A 21,318-nucleotide genomic window follows, 5' to 3' on the forward strand; every position below is an offset into this window, starting at 1 on the left:
AGGCTTACTTCGAGTAGCCATAAACCCTTCATTAGTTTAGAGTTTGGGAAAGTACCCTTAATAAAAGTTGTAGTACGTAGAAATACCTTTCCAACCATATAAAGATCAGGCCAATCAGAGCAGGGAGATATGATTGTCGTAAGATGGCTAATAGTAAGGCGCTTAAGATTCGATAGAATGGCTAAGTTTTCGATACGTCTGCCTTTCAGCCCAATTTCTTGAAAATCCATTTAGAATTTGAGAAAACATAAAAATGAAAGTTGTAGATCTTTGAAATACCTCTCCAACGATATGTTGTGGAGGCTGAATGGAGTTCTGTACAAGAAGTTATGTCTATTTTACCGAACACTACACAGAACCGACACAGGCCGCGCGTGAGGGCCCGTGCGATGGCCCCGCGTCGCTGGCCAAAAGCATAAAAACACCCTCTCTGACTTGGGACCTGTAGAGGGTCCTGTGTTGGAAGTAGGGGTGGGCATAAAATACCGAAAACCGAATTACTGAACCGAACCGGGGATTTCGGTAATTCGGTATTAGGTATTTCGATTTTCGGTTCGGTTTTCGGTATTCAATTTCGGTATTCGGGATGCAATAAAAATACCATTCGGTAATTCGGTATTACCGAATACCGAAATACATATTAAATAAAGGCCCACTAATTTAGTCCAGCCCAATCCTAATCCCATTGCAATAGCAATTCTCCGTTCCCTCTTCCTTCTCTCTCACAGCCGCCGCCAGCAGAAATGACAACCCGTTTCAAGAAGAACCGTAAGAAGAGAGGCCACGTCAGTGCAGGACACGGTCGTATCGGCAAACACAGGAAGCATCCAGGTGGTCGTGGTAATGCTGGTGGTATGCATCATCACCGTATCCTTTTCGACAAGTACCATCCAGGTTACTTCGGTAAGGTAGGTATGCGTTACTTCCACAAACTCCATAACAAGTTCTATTGCCCAACTGTTAACATCGACAAGTTATGGTCACTTGTTCCACAAGAAGTGAAGGATAAGGTTGCTGTTGGTAGTACTAAAGGGACTGCACCTATCATTGATGTTACTCAGTATGGGTATTTTAAGGTTCTTGGAAAAGGTGTTTTGCCCGAAAATCAGGCTGTTGTTGTGAAGGCTAAGCTTATTTCCAAGAATGCTGAGAAGAAGATTAAGGAGGCTGGTGGTGCTGTTGTGCTCACTGCTTAGGTATGCCTTTTTGATTAGTAGTTTTTGGTTATTTTATATTGCCTATCTCAGACTTGTCGTAGTTGTTATTTCATTCCCTACTCCCAGCGTCAATAACAATTAGCAATTAGCAATTAGCAATTAGCAATCCTTCTCTAGACCAATATCAGTTGCATATTGGATAAATTTGCCCCATGTAGTCTGCAATTCTAAATCACGTCTTATCTGCTGCGAAATGATACTCTTAATAATGTTATTACTTTTTGAGTTTCATTGCAAATCAGTAGTTTACTTCTTGAATCCATCATATTGATGAAAGAAACTAAGTTCATTAGGTTGGTTCTGTTTTTGCACAACTAAGTTGACATATTACTTTCTCGACTAAAATGTGTGTATATGAAGGCTTCAACCTAATCAATTTCTTGTTTGATACCTTAAGCAGTGAAGTTCTTGTGATGTAATACAGTGGACTTCGACTTCAATATGGTATTACCGAATACCGTACCGAACCGAAGTTTGATTTCCCGATTACCGAATTACCGAACCGGTGTTTGAAAGTTCGGTATTTGGTATCTATTTTCAATTACCGATTACCGAATTACCGATCCCGAACTTCAAAAATACCGAACCGAATACCGAATTCCCACCCCTAGTTGGAAGTGCGACTTGGGCCCAATGAGGATAGGTCTGGTTTTCGGGTCAAAACTTCATTTTTTGCGTTTTTCTTATATTTAAGCTTGAGGTTTATTTCCCTAACACTCCTAATCACGAAAAATCATCCTAGGGCAAGATAGAACAAGTTCCAAGCCTCAAGAATCCTTCAAGGTAAGTTCTATGATAATTCTAGCATGAATTCAACTTCTAAATACCATTCTAACATGATTAAACCCTTCTAATCCATAGAACCTTGATTAAGACGTTATTGTTGGATGAGAAGCGCTATCTTTTGAATTCAATTCTTGTGAACATAAAAAAGGTATGGTCTTTATCCTAAATTGATTATGGCGTTAGAGTTATGATTATAAACCATGGATTCTTGGAATAAGCTAATGGGTTTGATGAAGAAAACCTTATGAATTATTGTATGGGTTGGATTGTTGACTTAGGGCTGTTGAAATCATTTGGGCAATGAAGAATGATGTTAACTATACCTAATTGAGATTGTAGAATCACCTAGAAATAATAGAATGGGAATTGGGTGAAAGAAATACCATTAAAGAAGGTTGTGGAGCTTTATGCCCACCAAGCATGGATATTATTGCTAATATGGAATCCCTTTGACTTGTGTTGCTATAGATTAAAGTTGAAAGGGTTGACGAACGTTGTATTGCGCTCAAGGACCGGAATTAAGGTATGTGAGGCTAACTCTCTACGTTTAGGAATGTTAATGATTCTCCCTACGTCATGTTCTTTTACAACATTACTAATTGCCTCAGAAATATAGTTAAGCTTAGTTCCTTGAATAGTTGCAGAATTTCTATTCTCTAGTTTCTTAATTCGTTCAGACTTTCATTTTGAACGTTGTGAGCTCAGTATGTAATCACTATAGACTTGTGTTCGATACCCATAAATCTCAGTCTAGAATATACTCAACATGTTTATAAATAGTAAAGCTTCAGGTCTCATAATCAGTTCATAAATACATGTCTCCGGATAGTAATGTTCATTATTCCAGAGTTATGCATTACAACATGATTTTCAGTTCCTTAATACAAATTGTTGAATGTTGAATACCTGTAAATGGGCACAAGGCCACAGATTTTGCATGCTCATACTTAGGCACAAGGCCACAGATTTTGCATGCTTATACTTGGGCGCAAGACCATAGATTATGTATGCACATATATATTGGGCCTAAGGCCACAGACTATAATTTCAGTTAACCAGGTGATTCTCCATTCCGAACAGGGAGTATTCATATCTTTACTCCTTTTGTTTATTTCAGTTATTAGCTATTAGATATTAGTTTCAGTTTAAGTTTCAACACACATTACATGTTTATTGATTTGGGCTGCCCTTTCCTCGAGCACCCCACTTACAATTCTTTCTTTCAGTTGTTTTACATACCAATGCAATTCAAATATACTAACGTCTCCTTTTATTGCCCAAGGACCTGCATTTCACAATGCAGGTAACGATTTACAGGTTGACGATTCAGAGTGCTAGGATTATCGTATCAGCTATTTGGTGAGCCCCAGTTCCCTCGAGGCGTTATCATACTTTACAGACTTTTCAGTTTTTCTAGTCAGTCAGGTATGCTAGGGGCCTTGGCCCGGTAAACAGTCAGACTTTATTATTCTTAGAGGCTTCATAGACTATAGTTGTAGTCAGTCAGATGTTTAACAGGCTTTTGTGTTAGCCTTGTCGGCTACTTTTTCAGACTTTCGGGCTTATTCAATATTTCCTCATTTATGATATTTCAGACAGACGTTTAGTAGATCAGCATGTGTTAGTATTATTTCCGTATTTAGTATGTTTTGATGTCACATGCTGGTTCAGCCAGCCGGTTGGTTCGCTCGATCACATGCAATCAGGCACCGAGTGTCGTGTTACGCTCAGGCCATGGTTTAGGGCATGACATTAGACATGGTTTTTAAGGGAGATTCAAATTTTGGAGGGAGCAACATTACAAAAAGGACTAGAGCACCATGGAACAAAAATTTGCACAATTTATCTTTTCTTTCTTCTATTTTTATAGTTGAATTATGAATTGTGTATTCGCCACGAACATTAATAGCTAGTTTTTTCATTATTATTCTAGGATTGCGAAATTATCCATGAATATTATAATTTGAAGCTTTATGCTAGCGTATATTTGATTATCACTAATATCTATTAATTTAATTGATTTACTTATTTTATCCTACACTTATTTAATTGTTTGATCAACAAGTGAATATCGTATACGATTCTAGGTCTAACTCAGGAGAGCTGGTGGTGCTGGTCTGCACTTGCTTAATCCATCTGCCTAACAATCCCCTAGATAGAAGGAAGTAGATCCCTTTCGATCTACACTTTACTTGAGGATAAGGGGAATAGACTAACTGACGAGGATGCTTGCCGTCAGATTTGACCGGAACATATAATGCATAAAATAAAGCTTGTTCTTGAATAGGCAAAGGGTATCGGAAAGAGCCCACTAGCAATATCAACCCTATGACTAGTAAATCAGATTCTCGAAATAGCTAACTAAAGTGGATACTCAACTTGGTTAGAGAAATTGATCCGTGACCCTAGAACATCTCTCTCGGCTGAATATCTCAAATTCTCAATAACAAATTAGTTTAGTTAATCAAGAAAGTCCTCATAGGAACGATATCTTTCTTATCATTATATTACTTGTTGACCACTCACACTTGAATGAGAGGTGGATCTGATTATAATCTTGTGTCATCCCTATAGCTGTCTGCTCCAAATTGAAAAGCTACGTAGGAATTTTCTTTAGGAAAGTAACACGAATTCTCGTAAAGTGCATCTTGTAAACTGGGACCAGCTTCACTTAAAAAATGAGAAAGAATCTCTTGGTATTAAAAGTCTAAGTAAATTTATGATACTTTTATTGCCAAGATTTATTGGAGATTTATCTCGGAACCTCATGTCTTATGGGTCTCGATGTTAGAAGAAAAATATGAAATCAAAAGTAAGCCTCTACCTTTGATTTTTCCTTCTTCTCGGGGCACAACCTTATAGAATCACATGTGCAAGTTTTGACATCTTGTCTGACTTAATCTTTGTTGTCAACTGCTAGGGATAAATCTTCTTCCTAGTATAACATTTGGTTGATGGATAAACTTTATTGAAGTTGTAGATATTTTTATTCTTAATCATATTTATTGGAGGTTAGTGAATTTTGTTGGGCCTAATTAAGCCTGGAATTTGTAGCTCCCTTTTTACTATGTTTTACAACAAATAGTGGAGTTATCTGGTAATTTTGGCCTACTAGGCGACAACTTGGAGATGATAATTTTTTTAGAGGTACAGCACTAATGGTTCTTCACAGTTGCACTGATGTATGAGGTTCTTGACAATTCTGAGCATTTTATGTCTGACAAAGTTCAAAAATTAATCTGAGGCTGGTATGGGCCTGGAAAAATTGAGTGTTTCTTTTTGTGTGGCAAAGATAAAATTCTTACAAATTTGCAGAGATATAGCCAATATCTTACTTAAGAGGATACGCGCACGACCTGTGGAGTAGATGATGAGTTTGTTGCATGTTTTGCGTGACTGTATTTATGCTCACGTTGTTTGGGTTCACATTCTTGATGCAGAGCACATGTCTTGTTTCTTTGCTCTTGAAATGATGATTGGAGAATTTTCTTCTGGTACACTTGCTGAAAAAAAATTGAATTTGGCATAATATTGTTCTTTTTTGAAATGAGTATCTTCTATTTGACAAAAAGGTAGCAATCTTGTTAGCATGGTGAGACCTTGTGTTGCTTCTTAGATTTTGTTGAAGAATATTGAGGAAGGTCTAATAACAAGCATGCAGTCTTGTTCAGCTGGTCACCGCCTAGCATTGAGTGAGTGATTTTGAACACAGATAAGGCTCTTCGAATGAGGATTTTATTCTGGGACTACAGGCGGTGTATTTCGCAATTATGATGGTGATGACTTGGAGATTTTTTTAGTCAAGATTGGAGTTTATACATTATTTAGAGCAGAACTAATGCAGTGTAGTTCATGTGTTGCGGTCTATCACATAGGTACATACAACTTCTTCACGAGTAGGTATCACTGCACCTGTTAATTCTCAAATTGGTAGGCTATAAATTCAGAGACTTTGCCTCATTTTTCGAAAATCGAAATCCGAAAACTTTCTCCCCTTACTTCTGCATTCTTTTTCAAAACAAAGTAAGTGTCATGTGATCTGCTCCGTTTGTTGAGTTTGATCTGCTCTGTTTGTTGAGTTTGTTAAAGTTCTGCAATTTCGATTGCCGGTATTGTAGAACAGTGTTCCGATCTATCCTGGGAGGAATCAATCCAAACCTTAGGTAAGTGTAAGGGGATGAAATTCCTTAAGGAGACACGATCTTTTATTGGGCTCAAAACTTATTTTTCCAACGTTTTTCTGTTTCCAGTTGCTATTTTTTGAACATAGGGATAACAATTTTATGTTTCTATAAAAGAGTATAAGTGTATGATCATCTCATCAAATATGCATTAATACAATCTTATCGGTAAGATCCATTATTTTTGTCATGTGAATTGAATTTAAAAATATATTTAAGAAGTTTTTCATACTTTTAATTCTTTGTAATAGTTATTCGTTTTTCATCATTCAAATATAGCTACTCGAATAAATTAAATCGATAATATTTCATATGAAATAATCGAATAATTAAACCGGAAAAAGCCTAATCGAAAAAGAAGAAAATCGAACCGAATCAAATTTATTTTAGTTCAAATTAAAAGATATTTCTTCAACAACAAAAAAAAAAGAAAAATTGAAACGAAAAATACAAAATCACACCGAGAAATGGAATGGATCCTTACATTACATGTGAGATAAGTATTCAAACTCACGAAAGACAAAAGGTATACGTGTAACCTATTTCTCATTTTTGTTTAGAGTTAGTAGACATATTTTGAAGAAATCTGACGATGAAGACAACGATATCTCGCGAATTAAATGAGTCATAACCTTGCACAGTTGTTATAAAAAAATACTCCATCCATTCATTTTTACTTGTCATGTATATTAAAAATATGTATCCACTTTTACTTATTCAGTTTGTAAAACCAAGAGATAATTTATTATTTCATATTTATTTTACCATTATTATTAATTATTGGGTTGAAAACTTTAAAATTATTAGTGGCTGCACAATTTTTAAATTATACTATTTGATTGATTTCAATTACTCGATGATATAGTAATAATTATGGGCGATATAATAAAATAATCATTCTAATTATGACTTCTTAAGAAGTGTGTCAAGTCAATACATAATAAATAAAAATGGATGGAGGGAGTAATATACCTTTTCCAGTTTTCCTTCATAGGAATATTCAATGTGTTTAGTTGAAAAACAGCTTTGCACCTACTTAGAACTTCAGTTTTCTCAATGACGCCCCTAATTAAATTTTATTTTACCTAAAAATGTCTTTGTTCTTTAAATTGCCACTAACATGGTTAGGTCTGCCACTGTTTCATCAATGACGTTGCTCCTTTTTTTTTTTTTTTTTTTTTTTTTTTGTGCATTTAAAAGAGGATTACAAGTCAAACTTTATAATAATAATAATAATAATTGCTTTTAAAAGTTGTACTATCAAATAATTTAAATATATAACCGTATTAATAGATAGTAGTCTTTGTCCCAATTGCTTTTTTCTTCTTAAAATTCAACTAATGAATTTTGACCAATATGTTAATTGTATTATTTTTCCATTTGGTATGAAAAAGAATTATATTCTATAGTGCTTTCAGTTTAATTATTGAATATTAAAGACTCAATTATTGGAGCTTCTAAAAGCTTGGAAACTCATAAATAGGTTTGGCGCTTATTTTCTGACAAAATTGATTATTGAGATGTGTCATTTGAAGTTGTGGCCAAATTTTGAAGCTATTTAATGATATTTTTGATCTATTTCGGATTCAGGAATGTACCTTTTTCCTTCTGCATTCAGGAATTTTCTTGGCCTAACAATTAATGAATTCGAAAATATCTTTTTATTTTTAATTATTAAATTTTAAGTTTAATCACACTTTATATAACGAAGTGAAATCTTTTAATGATGAATATATATTTCAATAATATTCTTTATCATATGTATCAAAATATTTGGTCAAAGTCTCTAGATTTATTATTGGCAATCTTAAAAATTCTATTTTTATAAAGATGATTAATTGTTATATTACTAAAAAAAAAACATAGTTGTATAGAGGGGTAATTTACAAAGACTGTACTATTATAAAGATGATTGCTGCTGTAATAGGTATAAAGTTGTTATACAGAGGTAAAATATAATGTAAAAATGATTTCAAGAAAAACTTAATTGTTGTAGAGAGGTGCTATCATACGAGGATGCCACTATAAAGAGGTATAACCATATCTACTGCGGCCACCACCACTATCACCGCCATCGCCACTTCCGCCACCACTATACCACCTCCACCATCACAACTAGCACCGCCGCCAACATTCACTAACACCATCGTCAACCATCGCACATTCTTCAGCCATCACCACTAACATCAACCAATTCCATCATCACAACCACCACTATCAACTGTCGCCCTTGCGCCGGTCACTCAACATCAATGCACCTCCACCATCACAACTATCATTACTACCCACTAGCACCAACAATCACCACCAAATCGGTAAAGTACTTGGAAAATAGCTTGGAGGACACTCTAAGAAACTCTGGGTTAGAATTTTTCACAACCTATATAAATGACTTTTCAGCTGTATTCGATATCCTGTAACAATCTTTCATTGAGAATAATAAGAGTTGGTGACTAGCTGTGAGTTTTCTTCCGCTTAAGGGTTTCTCACGTAAAATTATGTGGTGTTTCTTTTTGTTTTTTATTGCTTTCATATATTTTTGTCTCATAACAGAATATCACCACCACAAATCATCTCCATCATCACTAGCGAACATAAATGTTTCATTTTTAAATCAAATAATGATTTTCTAATATTTAATTAAATTTTTATTTAAAGTCTATGTTTATTATGTTTGAAAATAAATAAATTATGCACATCCAGTTGTTGAAAAACAAACAATCTTAATCATTCAATGTACAGATCTGGAGACAACATGTTAATTATTCAGATGTGCATTCAAATTCAAATTCAGATATCTTAATCTTAATGTAAACAAATGAGCTTAAAAGAGTTTGGTTATATCATCATATATTATGATACTATCTTGTCAGTTTGATCCATTATTTCAGTCATGTAAATTGAATTTAGAAATATATTTGAAAAGTTTGCTATTACTCCTTTTAATTCTTTATAATAGTTTCTTTTTTCATCACTCAAATATAACTATTCGAATATACTAAATCCATAATATTATATGAAATAATTGAAGAATTAAGCCTAATCGAAAAGAGAAAATCCAATCAAAACAAATTTATTTTAGTTCAAATTGGAAAATATTTTTTTAAACTCGAAAATAAAAAGATGAAACAGAAAAATACAAAATCTAACCGAGAAACCGAATGCATCCTTACATGTGAATTGTGAGATAAGGATTCAAACTCATTACCAGACAAAAAATGTTAGATACGTGTAAATTCTTCTAATTTTTTTTTTTGTTGGTATTAGTAGACATTTTTTGAATAAATGTGACGGTGAAGATAATAGATATGAGTCATAAATTGTTTTAGGAAAAAATATTGTACCTTTTCCTTCATTTGAATATTCAATGTGTTTAGTCGAAACTTGACAAACAATTTTGAACCAGCTTATAACCTCAATTTTCTCAACTGACGCCCCTAATATAATTTTATGTTGTTAAGGTTTCTTATTTTCTTCTTTTACTCAAAAAAAAAAAAATTCTCTTTAAATTACCACTAACAAGTTTAAATCTGCTTCTATTTCATTAATGACACTGTTCCTTTTTCTCTGGTGCATTTATAAGAGGATAAAAAGTCAAACTTTATAATAATAGCTCGTAAAACTGGTACTATTAAATAATTTAACCATTCCATAACCTTATTAATAGATTTGTCTTACTTGCTTTTTGGCTTCTTAAAAATTCAACTAAATGAATTTGACCAATATTTTAAATGTATTAATAATTCATTGATATGAAAGAGAATTCTATTCTTTAGTACTTTTGGTTTAATTTTTGAATATCCAATATTTCATTAAAAAAGTAACTTAGTCTAATTTAATTTCAAAAACTGATCACCATACAAGCAATAGCATAAATTGACACCGAGGAGTTTATAATTTTCCTTGTGCGAACACATTTATAGGATGTATAGCCTGTTTGGCCAAACTTCTAAAATCAGCTTATTTTAAAAAATACTTTTTTTTAAAAGTACTTTTCAAAAAAGTACTTTTGGCGAAAAACAGTTTGTGTTTGGCCAATTGATTTAAAAAACACTTTTGATAAGCAATTAGTGTTTGGCCAAACTTTTAAAAAATGCTTCTCTATGTGTATTTTTCTCAAAAGTACTTTTCAAAAAATGCTTTTGGGCAAAAGCTATTTTTTTAGCTTCTGAAAAACTGTTTCTGCTACTCCCCAGAAGCACTTATTTTATCCCAAAAGCTTGACCAAATACCTCACTTTTTTCAAATAAGCGCTTATTGAAAAAATAAGTACTTTTGGGGTTGGCGAGGGGAGGGAATAAGCTTGGCCAAACAGGCTAGTATACATTTTTCCATTTGTGTAAATTTATTTGGGAATGGTTTAGTTAACTCAGACTAAATTGTATAAAGGTGAACTGTGTTAGATTACTAAATTTTAAAACCTTAAATTCAGAACCAAAAAAAAAAAAAAAAAAAAAAGGAAAAAAACAGAATTTACTTAAGTTGTTTGTCTCATTGTCTGTATTCATTTCACAGACCAATATTAAATACTCCCTCTCCGTCCAAGTTAATTTTTGTGATACTTTTCGATTTTTCGATTCAAATTATTTAAGTTTTGATCAATATTTTAAAATATATTCATCATATTAACATGAGAAGAAATGTAGTTTTGAATATTTAAATTCTAATTTTTAAAATATTAAATTAATTTAATTTAACTTAAATTTTATGAATCGAAACATGTCATATAAATTGGGACACAGGTAGCACAAAGTAAGTACTCCCTATTCAATTTAAGTGTCTTGGTTTTTGTGGTCCGGCCCTTTCCCGAACTCCGCGCATAGCAGGAGCTTAGTGCACCGGGCTGCCCCAAAAAGATGTTTTTTTTTTTTTTTTTTTTTTTTTTTTTTTTATATATTTAGGATCCATTTGGCATGAGAATTATTCACTTTTTTCCGGAATTAGCGTTTGGCCATGAAAATTCCAAATATAACTTAAGGTTGTTTTTGAAATTTAAAAACACCAAAAAACTTTTTTCACTTTTAATACATTCAAAAACCAAATATCTTTTGCAAAAACTATAACCAAACACAACTCCAACTCCAAAATACCAAATAAAGTGAAAAATATTTGGTTTTCGTGGCCAAACGCCTACTTAGTAAGTTAATAATTCAAACATCAGCAAGTTTAAAACTACAAAATTAAAAAAAAAAATTAGTTTAGAAGTCAGGCTCACAAGATTCAGAAGTCTCTTTTTATTTACGTCGTACCTAGTCAAACTAAAATATTTAAATTGGGACGGATCGACTTAAAAAAAATAAAAAAAAATAAGGGCAGATGAGTCTGTAGCCTGTACTATAATTCAGGGAATCTATCTAAATTCAAAAGAGAAAAAAACAGTAAAAAAGTGCATGTGATGAGAATATAGAAAACTTTATTGTGGCTTTGATTGAATGTGAGTGAAGTAGACTTTTAAGCTTTCATACACTAGCATCATCTTCTTCTTCAATATTTTACAGATCTTTACTTTTCCCATTAAAGTTTTCACCTTTACTTTACATACAAACATTCCCACAAAGCATAAAGCAATCAAGAAGATCTAAACAGTAAGAAAGATTAAGCCTTTTTTTGGTACATTTGAGTTGTATACTTGCTGTTTTTTTGTTTTCTTGATTACCCTTTATTTCTACTTATACAGTTGGAAAAATATTGCCTTTTTGCTGTTCAACTTGATTCATTATTGGATCATGCAATTGTGGTTCTTTTGATTGTATTAGATGTTACTATCCAATTGAATTGTGGTAAGTTTGTGTTTTTTATCTTAAGATTTCAAATATGGTCTCTTTTTTTTTTTTTTTTGGTTGATTGTAAGATTAGCTGAATGAGTAAATAGGAAGTATTCAAAGTGCATTTTAATTTGTTGTGTGAGCTTTCCTTCTCTTTTTAATCTTTTAGGGGGGAATTGTATAGGTTTTTGCTGCCAATTTTCTTCACATTCTAAGTAGGCATTGGGCCATAGATTCCAAATGTTATTCACTTTATTTGGAATTTATGGAGTTGGACTTGTGTCTGGTTATATTTTTTGCAAAGAATATTTGGAATAATGCTCATATTTGAATGTACTTAAATACAACTTCAAAAGTGAAATGTGAGTTGGAAAACAAGTTATAAACTGTTTTCCGAATTTGAAATAGAATTTCATGGCCGAATACTGATTTTTAAATAAAGTGAAATGCTTTCCGGAAAAAAGTGAATAGTTTTTATTGATTTTAGGGAAGCTGGTGATTTGAGAGTATGTGTCTTATTCTAGATTTTCTTCCATACTTATAGTACCTTTAGTCCATTTACACTATACAAGGATGTTATTTTCTGAAATAGATTGTGTTATATTTCTTGACTTTAAAGTAAGTTTTTGGTGTTACTTCACTTTTAATTAATTCTATCTATTCAACATTGTTCACCAAACAGCCTTTGCATTTAAATTGAAGCAATGGTTCTTGGTCTGAGGTCAAAGCACAAAAAGGGTGCTTCTGTTCAAGTGGAGTACGTCGTTCAAGTAGACGAGATTAAACCATGGCCTCCATCACAGTCCCTAAAGTCTGTTCAGTCTGTGTTGCTTCAATGGGAAAATAATGGTCAGAGCTCTGGTTCTATCGTGTCTAGTGTCGGGGATGGTAGCATTGAATTCAGGGAACCTTTCACCCTTCCATTAACGTTGTGTCGAGAGAAGAAGGCCCATGACAAATTCCAGAAGAATTTCTTGGACTTCTATTTGTATGAGCTTCGTAAGGATAAGACAACTAAAGGCCAACTTCTGGGGACATCAGTGATAAATCTTGCAGATTTTGGACTGATTGAGGAGGTTGTGTCAATTTACACTCCACTTAACTGCAAAAAGAGTTCTAAGAAGTCCGAGCAACCAGCTTTGTTTGTTAATATACATCCTACTGAGAGGGGTAGCTCAAGTTCATCCCAAGTTAGTGCCATAGAAAAGGATGGACAAGAATCTGTTGCAGATTCAGTGAATGGGAAAAATGAGGATGATGATGAGATTGCGTCTTTCACTGATGATGAATCGCCACATTCATCTCGACAAGGAAAGGTATTTGTAACGTTTATATCCTGTTTGTTATTCCGAATCAGAGAGCTTTCTTAATTAGTTCATTTTCAAGAAATGCTTCTTCTAATTTAATTGTTTTCTTTTATTTTCTCAGTTTCAATAATAACTATTCATGCTCAGTCATCGAAAATGAGAATCAAATCTTAGGCTATTATGTCAAACTATTTTCGTAGTCCCGTATACTCATCCATTTTGCCTACTGCTTCTAGGGACAACAATGTAAATTGTCTATTATGGAATTTTGGCTGGATTCTTGTAGTTGAAAATATTCCATGCAATTCGAGTGCGAAGCAGGTCTCTAATTCATGTAACGGTGGCGGTTAGATAATAGTCCATTCTTTTTCCTTGACTGTCCCATGACTGATTTAGTAGGGTCGTAAATGTCACCTTTCATAATGACATAGAAATGTTTTGCTATATGCATAAGTCTGTAGGGTATTTGCTTTTCTACTAGTCTGCTCCCCTTTGATGGAAAACGTATGCAGGCGTTCTATGTTACATAAAATGTTTCGTAGGCTGTATGATGTGTTTCCCTACACATGCCTGTCTGTCATGGCAGGTTATTTACTAATGTTATACGATGACTATATGTAGATTGCACATGAATCCATAACTGAGAACGTGCTGAGAGACGAGCCAGAATCTGATCTACTTTTTGGACTGGACTCTGCAGCAGTGCTCATGGATTCTACCAGTAGAAGTTCTAGAAATGTAGCTCCGGGGTTGTCAGGCAGCTTATCTTTAAACGGAGAAAATTCTGGAAGCAACACCACTTCTCTATCTAAATTTTCTGTTAGAAGTATGACGTCAATACAGAAGAAGTCTGCTTCCCAAGTGACAGGATCCTCTTCCTCCTTACAAATTTTTGGAAATAAAAACGGGAAGGCAACAGACATCGAGCAGCAAAGTCTGATGTATGATGTTCAGGAAGATACTGCTGACAGGAAAGGTCTCCCCAAAGACAGTATCAAACTATCTGTAGAAAATGGTCGTGGTCATAGATTTACATCCAACACAAGCTATCTCGATTCATCTTTTGAGGATAACTCTGATCCCGCCCTTTCCTATAACGATCACCGTCAAGATTCCAGAGAGAGCCCCGCTGAAAGTTCAATACTCAAAGATTTACATGTTGGTGTAGTGAATGGAAAAGGAATGGAGCTTCTAGAGATTGACCAGGATGAAGATTACTTGAAGAAGATTCCTCATTTTTCAGAAATCAAATTAGGCAGGAAACAAAAGGGTGATACTCTTAATTCGAATAAGGTGCAGGGATCTAGCATTACCAATGGTAAATCAAAGCATGTGAAGTCTCACGACTTAGCTAACAGAAGCGGACTTCCGGACAAGGCTGCAAAACTGCATGTTTCGGAAGATGCTCGTTCTAATGGTAAAGGTAATAAACCAATGAATGGATCTCCTGACAGAAAAAATGAATGGAAGTATAGAATCGAGATACTTGAGGAAGAACTAAGGGAAGCGGCAGCTGTCGAGGTTAGCCTTTATTCTGTAGTGGCTGAGCATGGCGGTTCTGCACACAAGGTCCACGCTCCAGCTCGACGCCTTTCTCGATTTTATGCTCATGCTTGCACAGCAAAATCCCGAGCTAAACAGGCAGGTGCTGCAAGAGCTGCTGTCTCAGGTTTAGTTTTGGTTTCAAAAGCTTGCGGAAATGATGTTCCAAGGTATGCCATCTTCAAATACGCTAAGCCTACATTTTGCCTTTGTGAAGCATATTCTTAATTGTTTTGTATTGGCCTGAACACTACTTTTATCATCAATGGTAGTTTTGCATCAATAGCATAGAGGGGCAGGCCCATTATCTACCGAGTTCTGAACCGTGCACCAACAGCCCTCGGGATAAAAATTGTAGTTTTGCATCAAAGTAAAGCCTTAGAAGAAGTTGTCAGTAATGTAAGTCAATGAAATGAAGAAAAGTTTTGATTTCTCAACAAAAAGTCTTGTGTATGGGTGCTCAGATGTTTTTCTTTCTCGAAAGAGAAGCTTCTGATGAGGCTAAGTACGGTATTTGGCTCATAGGACCTGACCACTGTCTGATTTCTTTTGGAATTTGCAAGAAGAATAATCCTGGAAGCACTGATAGTTGAAATTCACGTGCTTCATCATCCACAAATTCAATTTATCAATTAGATATCATTTTCCTGCATCTCGGAAATTAAGATAGAAACATTAGTGATGGGTTGATCTTTCTCGGCAATCATGAGGGTCAAAACACAGGTGTCTCATCATCCTATTACACGTTTATAAATTAAAGAGATTAGTTACTTCTGTCATCGAAACAAAAATAGTATCATTAATGAGTTGCAATGGACATAAAGGGCAGCCCGGTGCACTAAGCTCCCGCTATGCGCGGGGTCCGGGGAAGGGCTAGACCACAAGGGTCTATTGTACGCAGCCTTACCTTGCATTTCTGCAAGAGGCTGTTTCCATGGCTTGAACCCGTGACCTCTTGGTCACATGGCAGCAACTTTACCAGTTACGCCAAGGCTCCCCTCCATGAGTTGCAATGGACATAGAGGAATTAAATTGATTACCCTTTATGAGGAATTGAATTGATTACCCTTTCTGTACCACAGAAGATGTTCAGCTCTGTTTCTTGATTTACAGGTTGACTTTTTGGTTGTCAAATTCAGTCATGTTGAGAGCAATTGTCAGCCAGGCAGCTGGAGGAAGAAGAGAATATGATAGACCATATGCGGAGAGCAATACAGGCAAAACTAGTTTAAATGGAAGATCCTTGAAAAAAAGGAACGAGGTTTCTTTCAATAAAGACCACAATAGTCTAACAGAAGGACTTGGTGAATGGGAGGATATTGAGACATTTATGCTTGCACTGGAACAAGTTGAAGCTTGGATTTTCTCCCGCATTGTTGAGTCTGTGTGGTGGCAGGTTGATCCTAAAAATCTGTTTCTGCGTCTTTCTCTTGTTTCTTGATTCAATGAATGATATTTCATTTTTACATGGCAAAATGGTTAAAAAAACAAATAACCATCCAATCCGACCCATTAAATATGGGTTGGATAGCTGACCATTTAAAAATGGATCAAATATGGATATTATCCATATTATCCACTAAAAAGTGGATGCATCTGGATATCCATATTATCAATGTCCATCCATTTGTCTGCTTGTTATATTTTTATGAATTCGTGCTTTTTGGGAGTGTAAGCTTATTTTGGCTTTTAGCTTGTGTTCTCACATGACTATTCTGAAACCATGGATGGACGGGTCAGATATTTTAACCCGCTTTTGGCCCGTCCACATCCTATGTGACCCGCCTGTTTGCCACTCCTAGGCGTGACTTATTTTGTTCTATGGGATGCAGACTTTGACTCCACACATGCAAAATACAGCTACAAATTCTGGTGGCAGATCAATGAGCTCAAGTATTAAGAAAACTTATGGACGTAGGTCTAGTTTGGGGGATCAAGAGCAAGGTAATTTCTCCATTGAGCTCTGGAAGAAGGCTTTCAAGGATGCTTGTGAAAGGCTTTGCCCAGTTAGGGCAGGAGGACATGAGTGTGGCTGCTTGCCGTTGCTGGCTAGATTGGTAAGTTAATTACACACTCATAGCTGCTTGCCGTTGCTGGCTTGATTGGTAAGTTAATTACACATTCATATCCCCTGTTCCACAGAATCAATTGTGTACTTCCTGGAAAGGCTTATCTGAACATATAGAAAGGGATTTTTTTCATTTGTGGCCCTTCGGCTGAAATTATTACAGTTGCTTGCCAAAATATACAAAACCTATACACTGATTATATACATATATATTATATGTATCTTTTGTGTATACAATATGTGTATTATAGTTAATATACAAGACCTATACTTTTGCTGGCTATTATTCTTTTGAGCGGTCCAAAAATGTAATTATCCCTACTAGAAGCTGGTATGAGTTAGCATTCCGCTGCTTTGTTCCTTGTAGAAATAGCTTTTTTCCTGCGTATGAAGTACATGTATGCTGGTGCTATTAATGTTAACACAGAATTTCTGTTTTTGCCGCTAAATGAGAAGTTATACTTTCTGTTACCAGGACTACTTAGTCTCGACTTGTGAATCATGACACCTGAAGAAAGACTACATAACTGCTTTTCTCAATTTTACTGATTGAATTTAGTGGATTTAGGTGTCAAGTTCTTTGTTTATTGGGTTGTAACAGGTAATGGAACAGTTGGTGAGTAGATTGGATGTGGCCATGTTCAATGCAATCCTTCGTGAATCAGCTGAAGAAATGCCAACGGATCCAGTATCAGATCCCATTTGTGATTCTAAGGTCCTCCCAATCCCTGCAGGGAAATCAAGCTTTGGCGCCGGGGCACAACTAAAAAATGCTGTGAGTAGTCAAGCTCCAGTCATTTTTAGCTTAGTCGGTGTTGCATTACTGATATAATCGTCAATGTCATTCTTCTTACACAATATGGAAGTCCTTCAGAGTTGGAAAAAGAAAATGCTTAGATTGATACTCCTTCAAGATGCTTTAAACAAAATGCTCATTGAAAGATCTTATTAATCTCGCAAATAGCTTCTCCCCAAAGACGTTAAGAGATTTGCTTGTTTCTCTGAGAATGCAAGCCTGAGTAAGACAACATAAATAGGCCTCTATTTCATATGTAAGATGGGGTAACATTAGAATGTCAATGAATTAATTACCATCTTCCAAGCTGATATCATTCCTGATGTCATTATTCTTACCCAATCTAGGAGTTCCTCAGAGTTGGAAAAATGTGCCTGTACATAAAAATTACACCCTCCATCTGAATTTAAGTGACATTTTTTCCTTTTTAGTCAGTCCCATAAAGAATGACATATTTCTATAATTAGTAACAATTTAACTTTTAAACTTCTCATTTCACCCTTAAGGAGATGATTTCTAGCCACAGAAATTTCTATGGCTTGTGTTAACTTTTAAACCACAAGTTTCAAAAAGTCTTTCTTTTTCTCTTAAACTTCATGCCAGTCAAACACCTTCACATAAATTGGGACAGAGGGAATAACAATTTTTATAAAATTATGTTAGACTCCTTCTCCAGCTAAATGTTTTAAACAAAATTCTTAGAGATACTTGATCAAAAGAAAAAATTCTTAGAGATTTTAATGATCGGGAAAGAAGGTTCTCCAAAGAAGTAAACACATTTTCTTGGGAATTCTCAGAAGGCGAAGTAAATCAGTTGAGCATCGCAAATATGCACCAATTTCAGATGAAAGATGGGTTAAAATAAGGATGTGTTTCCATTCTTAAATTAGATGTTGTGGAGTTACAAAAAATAAGTTAATTAAATAGCGGTGGAAGCTTGTATTAGACACCTTCTCTTATATATTGCCAGAATTCTTAATAAAATCTGGTAGGTATTAATTGTCAGCCCTAATGTACTAATGATTTCAGATAATTTACTAGAATTTAATTTACTTCTTGTTGGCAGATTGGGGACTGGTCTAGATGGCTATCTACTCTCTTTGGAATTGAGGAAAATGATTCCTCAGGTGATAATGAAGATCTTCTTCATGACAAGGCACCAGGTCCTGCAAAGCCTTTCCATCTACTCAATGCTCTAAGCAGCCTAATGATGCTTCCCTTTGAAATGCTCGCCGATCCTCAAACTAGAAAAGAGGTGGGTTCGTCGGTATTTCATTGGTTTGATGCATTTCATGCTGTATGCTAAATTTGTTCTTACTATTCTGTTTGAAGGTTTGTCCTATACTTGGTCCAACTTTGATCAGGAGGGTGCTCAATGGTTTTGTTCCAGATGAGTTCTGTCCAATCCCAGTTCCCCCAGAGGTCCTCACGACCCTCGATTCTGAGGTTGGTAGTCTGTTCTAATGTGTTAGTTGGCGTTTATTTGAAGTTTAGAGTTTGCAAACTTAGTTTTTGAGTTTTGCTAGTAGTGTTTGTTTGAGCTTAATCTTGAGAAACATTTGATTTCCATAATTAGTAGGCGTTTGGCCATAGATTCCAATTTTTTTTTCACTTTATTTGGAATTTATGGAGTTGAAGTTAAAGATAGACTTGTGTTTGGTTTCACTTTTTGTAAATAATATTTGAAATAAAGTTCATACTTGAATGTACTTAAATATAACTTCAAAAGTGAAAAGTGAGCTGGAAAACAAGTTATAAGCTGTTTTCCAAATTTGAAATACAACTTCAAGTTGAATTTGGAATTTTCATGGGCAGACACTGATTTTCAAATAAAGTGGAAAGTTATTCTGGAGAAAAGTCAATAATTTTTATGGCCAACGGGTCCTTAGTTTTTCAAATCTTCAAAAAACTCAAAACCTAGTTTTGTGAGAGTTTTTACAGTTCTTGAAACATTTGAAAACTGAGCTGGAAATTTTCAAAAAATAACTTTTTCTTTCAAGATTTTGCCGAAACAAACACTTCAAACTTGATTTTGCAAACTCAGATGCTTCAAGCAAACGCCACGTAAACTGCATGCTCAATGCAATTTCATTGGTGCTTGTGATTGAAACTTTTCAAACTTCCTGTTTATTAAAAGATCAGTTTTGTCTTGAACGCGTCATTTCTCAATCTAGGATGATGTGGATACTCCTGAAGAATCTGTCTCGACTGTTCCATACACTGCTTCGCCTACATTATATTTACCTCCTTCGGTAAGGTCCATTAAAACCTTTCTGGGAGAGAATGGAAAGGGATCTTTACAAAGAAGCGGTTCATCAGTACTCAAGAAATCATACACCAGCGATGATGAGCTTGATGAGTTGGACTCGCCCTTGACTTCAATAGTAGCTGATAGATTCCGGGGTTCTCCTAATCTAGCAAAGATCAACTTGATCGCCAAGGGAAAGGGCGACCGGAAAGTTGCTAGATATCAGCTACTCCGGCAAGTTTGGAGAGCGGAAGAGCACTAAAGAACGAGCCCAGAGTGGTGTAAATATGTAAAGCCAGGGTAAATTTTTTGTTTATTTGCTTTTCTTTCGGCTGCTATCTCCCATGTATAGATGAATTTCAGACAGTGTTTCGACATGAAATTCAATGGTTCAGGTCTGCCATATTTTCTAATAAAATATACTTGTTGAAGCTCTTCGAGTCTAGTAAAAACCTTGCTGAGTTGCTGTTGGTTTCACAAAGCAAGTATTTTGAGAGATTGTTACCATTTATCAGGCCAAGCAGACGAACCTAGCTTATAGTCTGTTTGGCCAAACTTCCAAAATCGACATATTTCGAAAAGTGCTTTATTCAGATTTTTTTTTTTTAAAAAAAAACTTTTGGTGAGAAACGGTTTGTATTTGACTAATCAATTTGAAAAACAAAATTTGAGCAGCAATAAGTGTTTGGCCAAGCTTTTAGAAAGTGCTTTTCAGTGTGTTTACTCAAAAGCGTTTTTCAAAAAGGTATTGAGAAACTACCTTTTCAGCTTCTCAAAAATAGTTATGCTTCTAATCAAAAATATTTTTTTTCCTTCTAAAAGGTTGGTCAAACACCTCAACTTCGAAAACAAACACTTTTGACCTCGGAGAAGTTCGGCCAAACAGGCTATTGATCGATAACTACTTTAATTTGCTCTAGTGTCACCTCAATACTCTAATCCAAGAAGAAGGATAAGAAAGCTTGTATCTTGGCTTAAATATTCATGCTATTTGCTCCGTTTTTCCAACTCATCGACAACTATGCCTTAACGGCAAACTTAGTTGACAGTATGATTCTTCTACATTCAACGTTCCTCGTTTCCAACTCATGTTGCTGGAAATATGCTCTCTTCGAATTCCTCTGTGTATTTGTAATGGTATTATTTGGAAGTAAGTTGGGGTTTAAAGCTTTTCTTTGAAACAAGAGCTCTCCAAAGATTTCCAGTTTTGCTTGGAGATGACTTAACAGTGCATTGCTTGTGATATTTAAGCCAAGTGGTGGATGTTTTTTATGCAATGTTTGCTTTGAAGTGGGAATAAATTACTATACACATTCAAATGCTGCAAAACAAGTTGTCTAATGATTTGGCGTAACAATAATATCAGATGTGCATTTAGATTATATCTTGTTTTTAATAGAAGCAAACA

At 34.9% G+C, this 21,318-nt stretch overlaps 2 protein-coding genes across 4 annotated transcripts; both read left to right on the forward strand.

The window, feature by feature from the left end:
* The first annotated feature begins 710 nt into the window (after positions 1-710).
* On the forward strand, positions 711-1,261 carry LOC132642658 (large ribosomal subunit protein uL15x-like). Its single transcript, XM_060359741.1, has one exon. It carries the CDS (start codon positions 744-746, stop codon positions 1,194-1,196), a length of 453 nt encoding a protein of 150 aa, XP_060215724.1. The 5' UTR covers positions 711-743; the 3' UTR covers positions 1,197-1,261.
* Positions 1,262-11,495: 10,234 nt separating this feature from the next.
* LOC132641261 (uncharacterized) lies at positions 11,496-20,344 on the forward strand. Of its 3 annotated transcripts, XM_060358184.1 has the most exons (10): positions 11,547-11,769; positions 11,862-11,964; positions 12,632-13,265; positions 13,878-14,968; positions 15,912-16,194; positions 16,631-16,855; positions 17,468-17,641; positions 18,729-18,917; positions 18,995-19,108; positions 19,837-20,344. In XM_060358184.1, the coding sequence occupies exons 3-10, from the start codon at positions 12,654-12,656 to the stop codon at positions 20,170-20,172; spliced, it is 3,024 nt and encodes a 1,007-aa protein (XP_060214167.1). In that variant the 5' UTR covers positions 11,547-11,769; positions 11,862-11,964; positions 12,632-12,653; the 3' UTR covers positions 20,173-20,344. The 3 variants fall into 3 exon arrangements, with proteins under 3 accessions (XP_060214168.1, XP_060214167.1, XP_060214166.1); XM_060358185.1 differs by lacking the exon at positions 11,862-11,964 and having other exon boundaries at positions 11,496-11,618; XM_060358183.1 differs by lacking the exon at positions 11,862-11,964.
* The last annotated feature ends 974 nt before the right edge of the window (positions 20,345-21,318 follow it).

This window comes from Lycium barbarum, chromosome 5, assembly GCF_019175385.1.
Source record: "Lycium barbarum isolate Lr01 chromosome 5, ASM1917538v2, whole genome shotgun sequence".
Lineage (NCBI taxonomy): Eukaryota > Viridiplantae > Streptophyta > Magnoliopsida > Solanales > Solanaceae > Lycium > Lycium barbarum.

What these genes read in the sequence shown, in the direction of transcription:
- LOC132642658 (XM_060359741.1), top strand. Translation starts at nt 744, where the DNA reads ATGACAACCCGTTTCAAGAAGAACCGTAAGAAGAGAGGCCACGTCAGT.
- LOC132641261 (XM_060358185.1), top strand. Translation starts at nt 12,654, where the DNA reads ATGGTTCTTGGTCTGAGGTCAAAGCACAAAAAGGGTGCTTCTGTTCAA. An exon ending in TGCGGAAATGATGTTCCAAG is followed by an intron (nt 14,969 to 15,911) that starts GTATGCCATCTT and finishes CTTGATTTACAG; the next exon opens with GTTGACTTTTTGGTTGTCAA. An exon ending in ATCCTCAAACTAGAAAAGAG is followed by an intron (nt 18,918 to 18,994) that starts GTGGGTTCGTCG and finishes TTCTGTTTGAAG; the next exon opens with GTTTGTCCTATACTTGGTCC.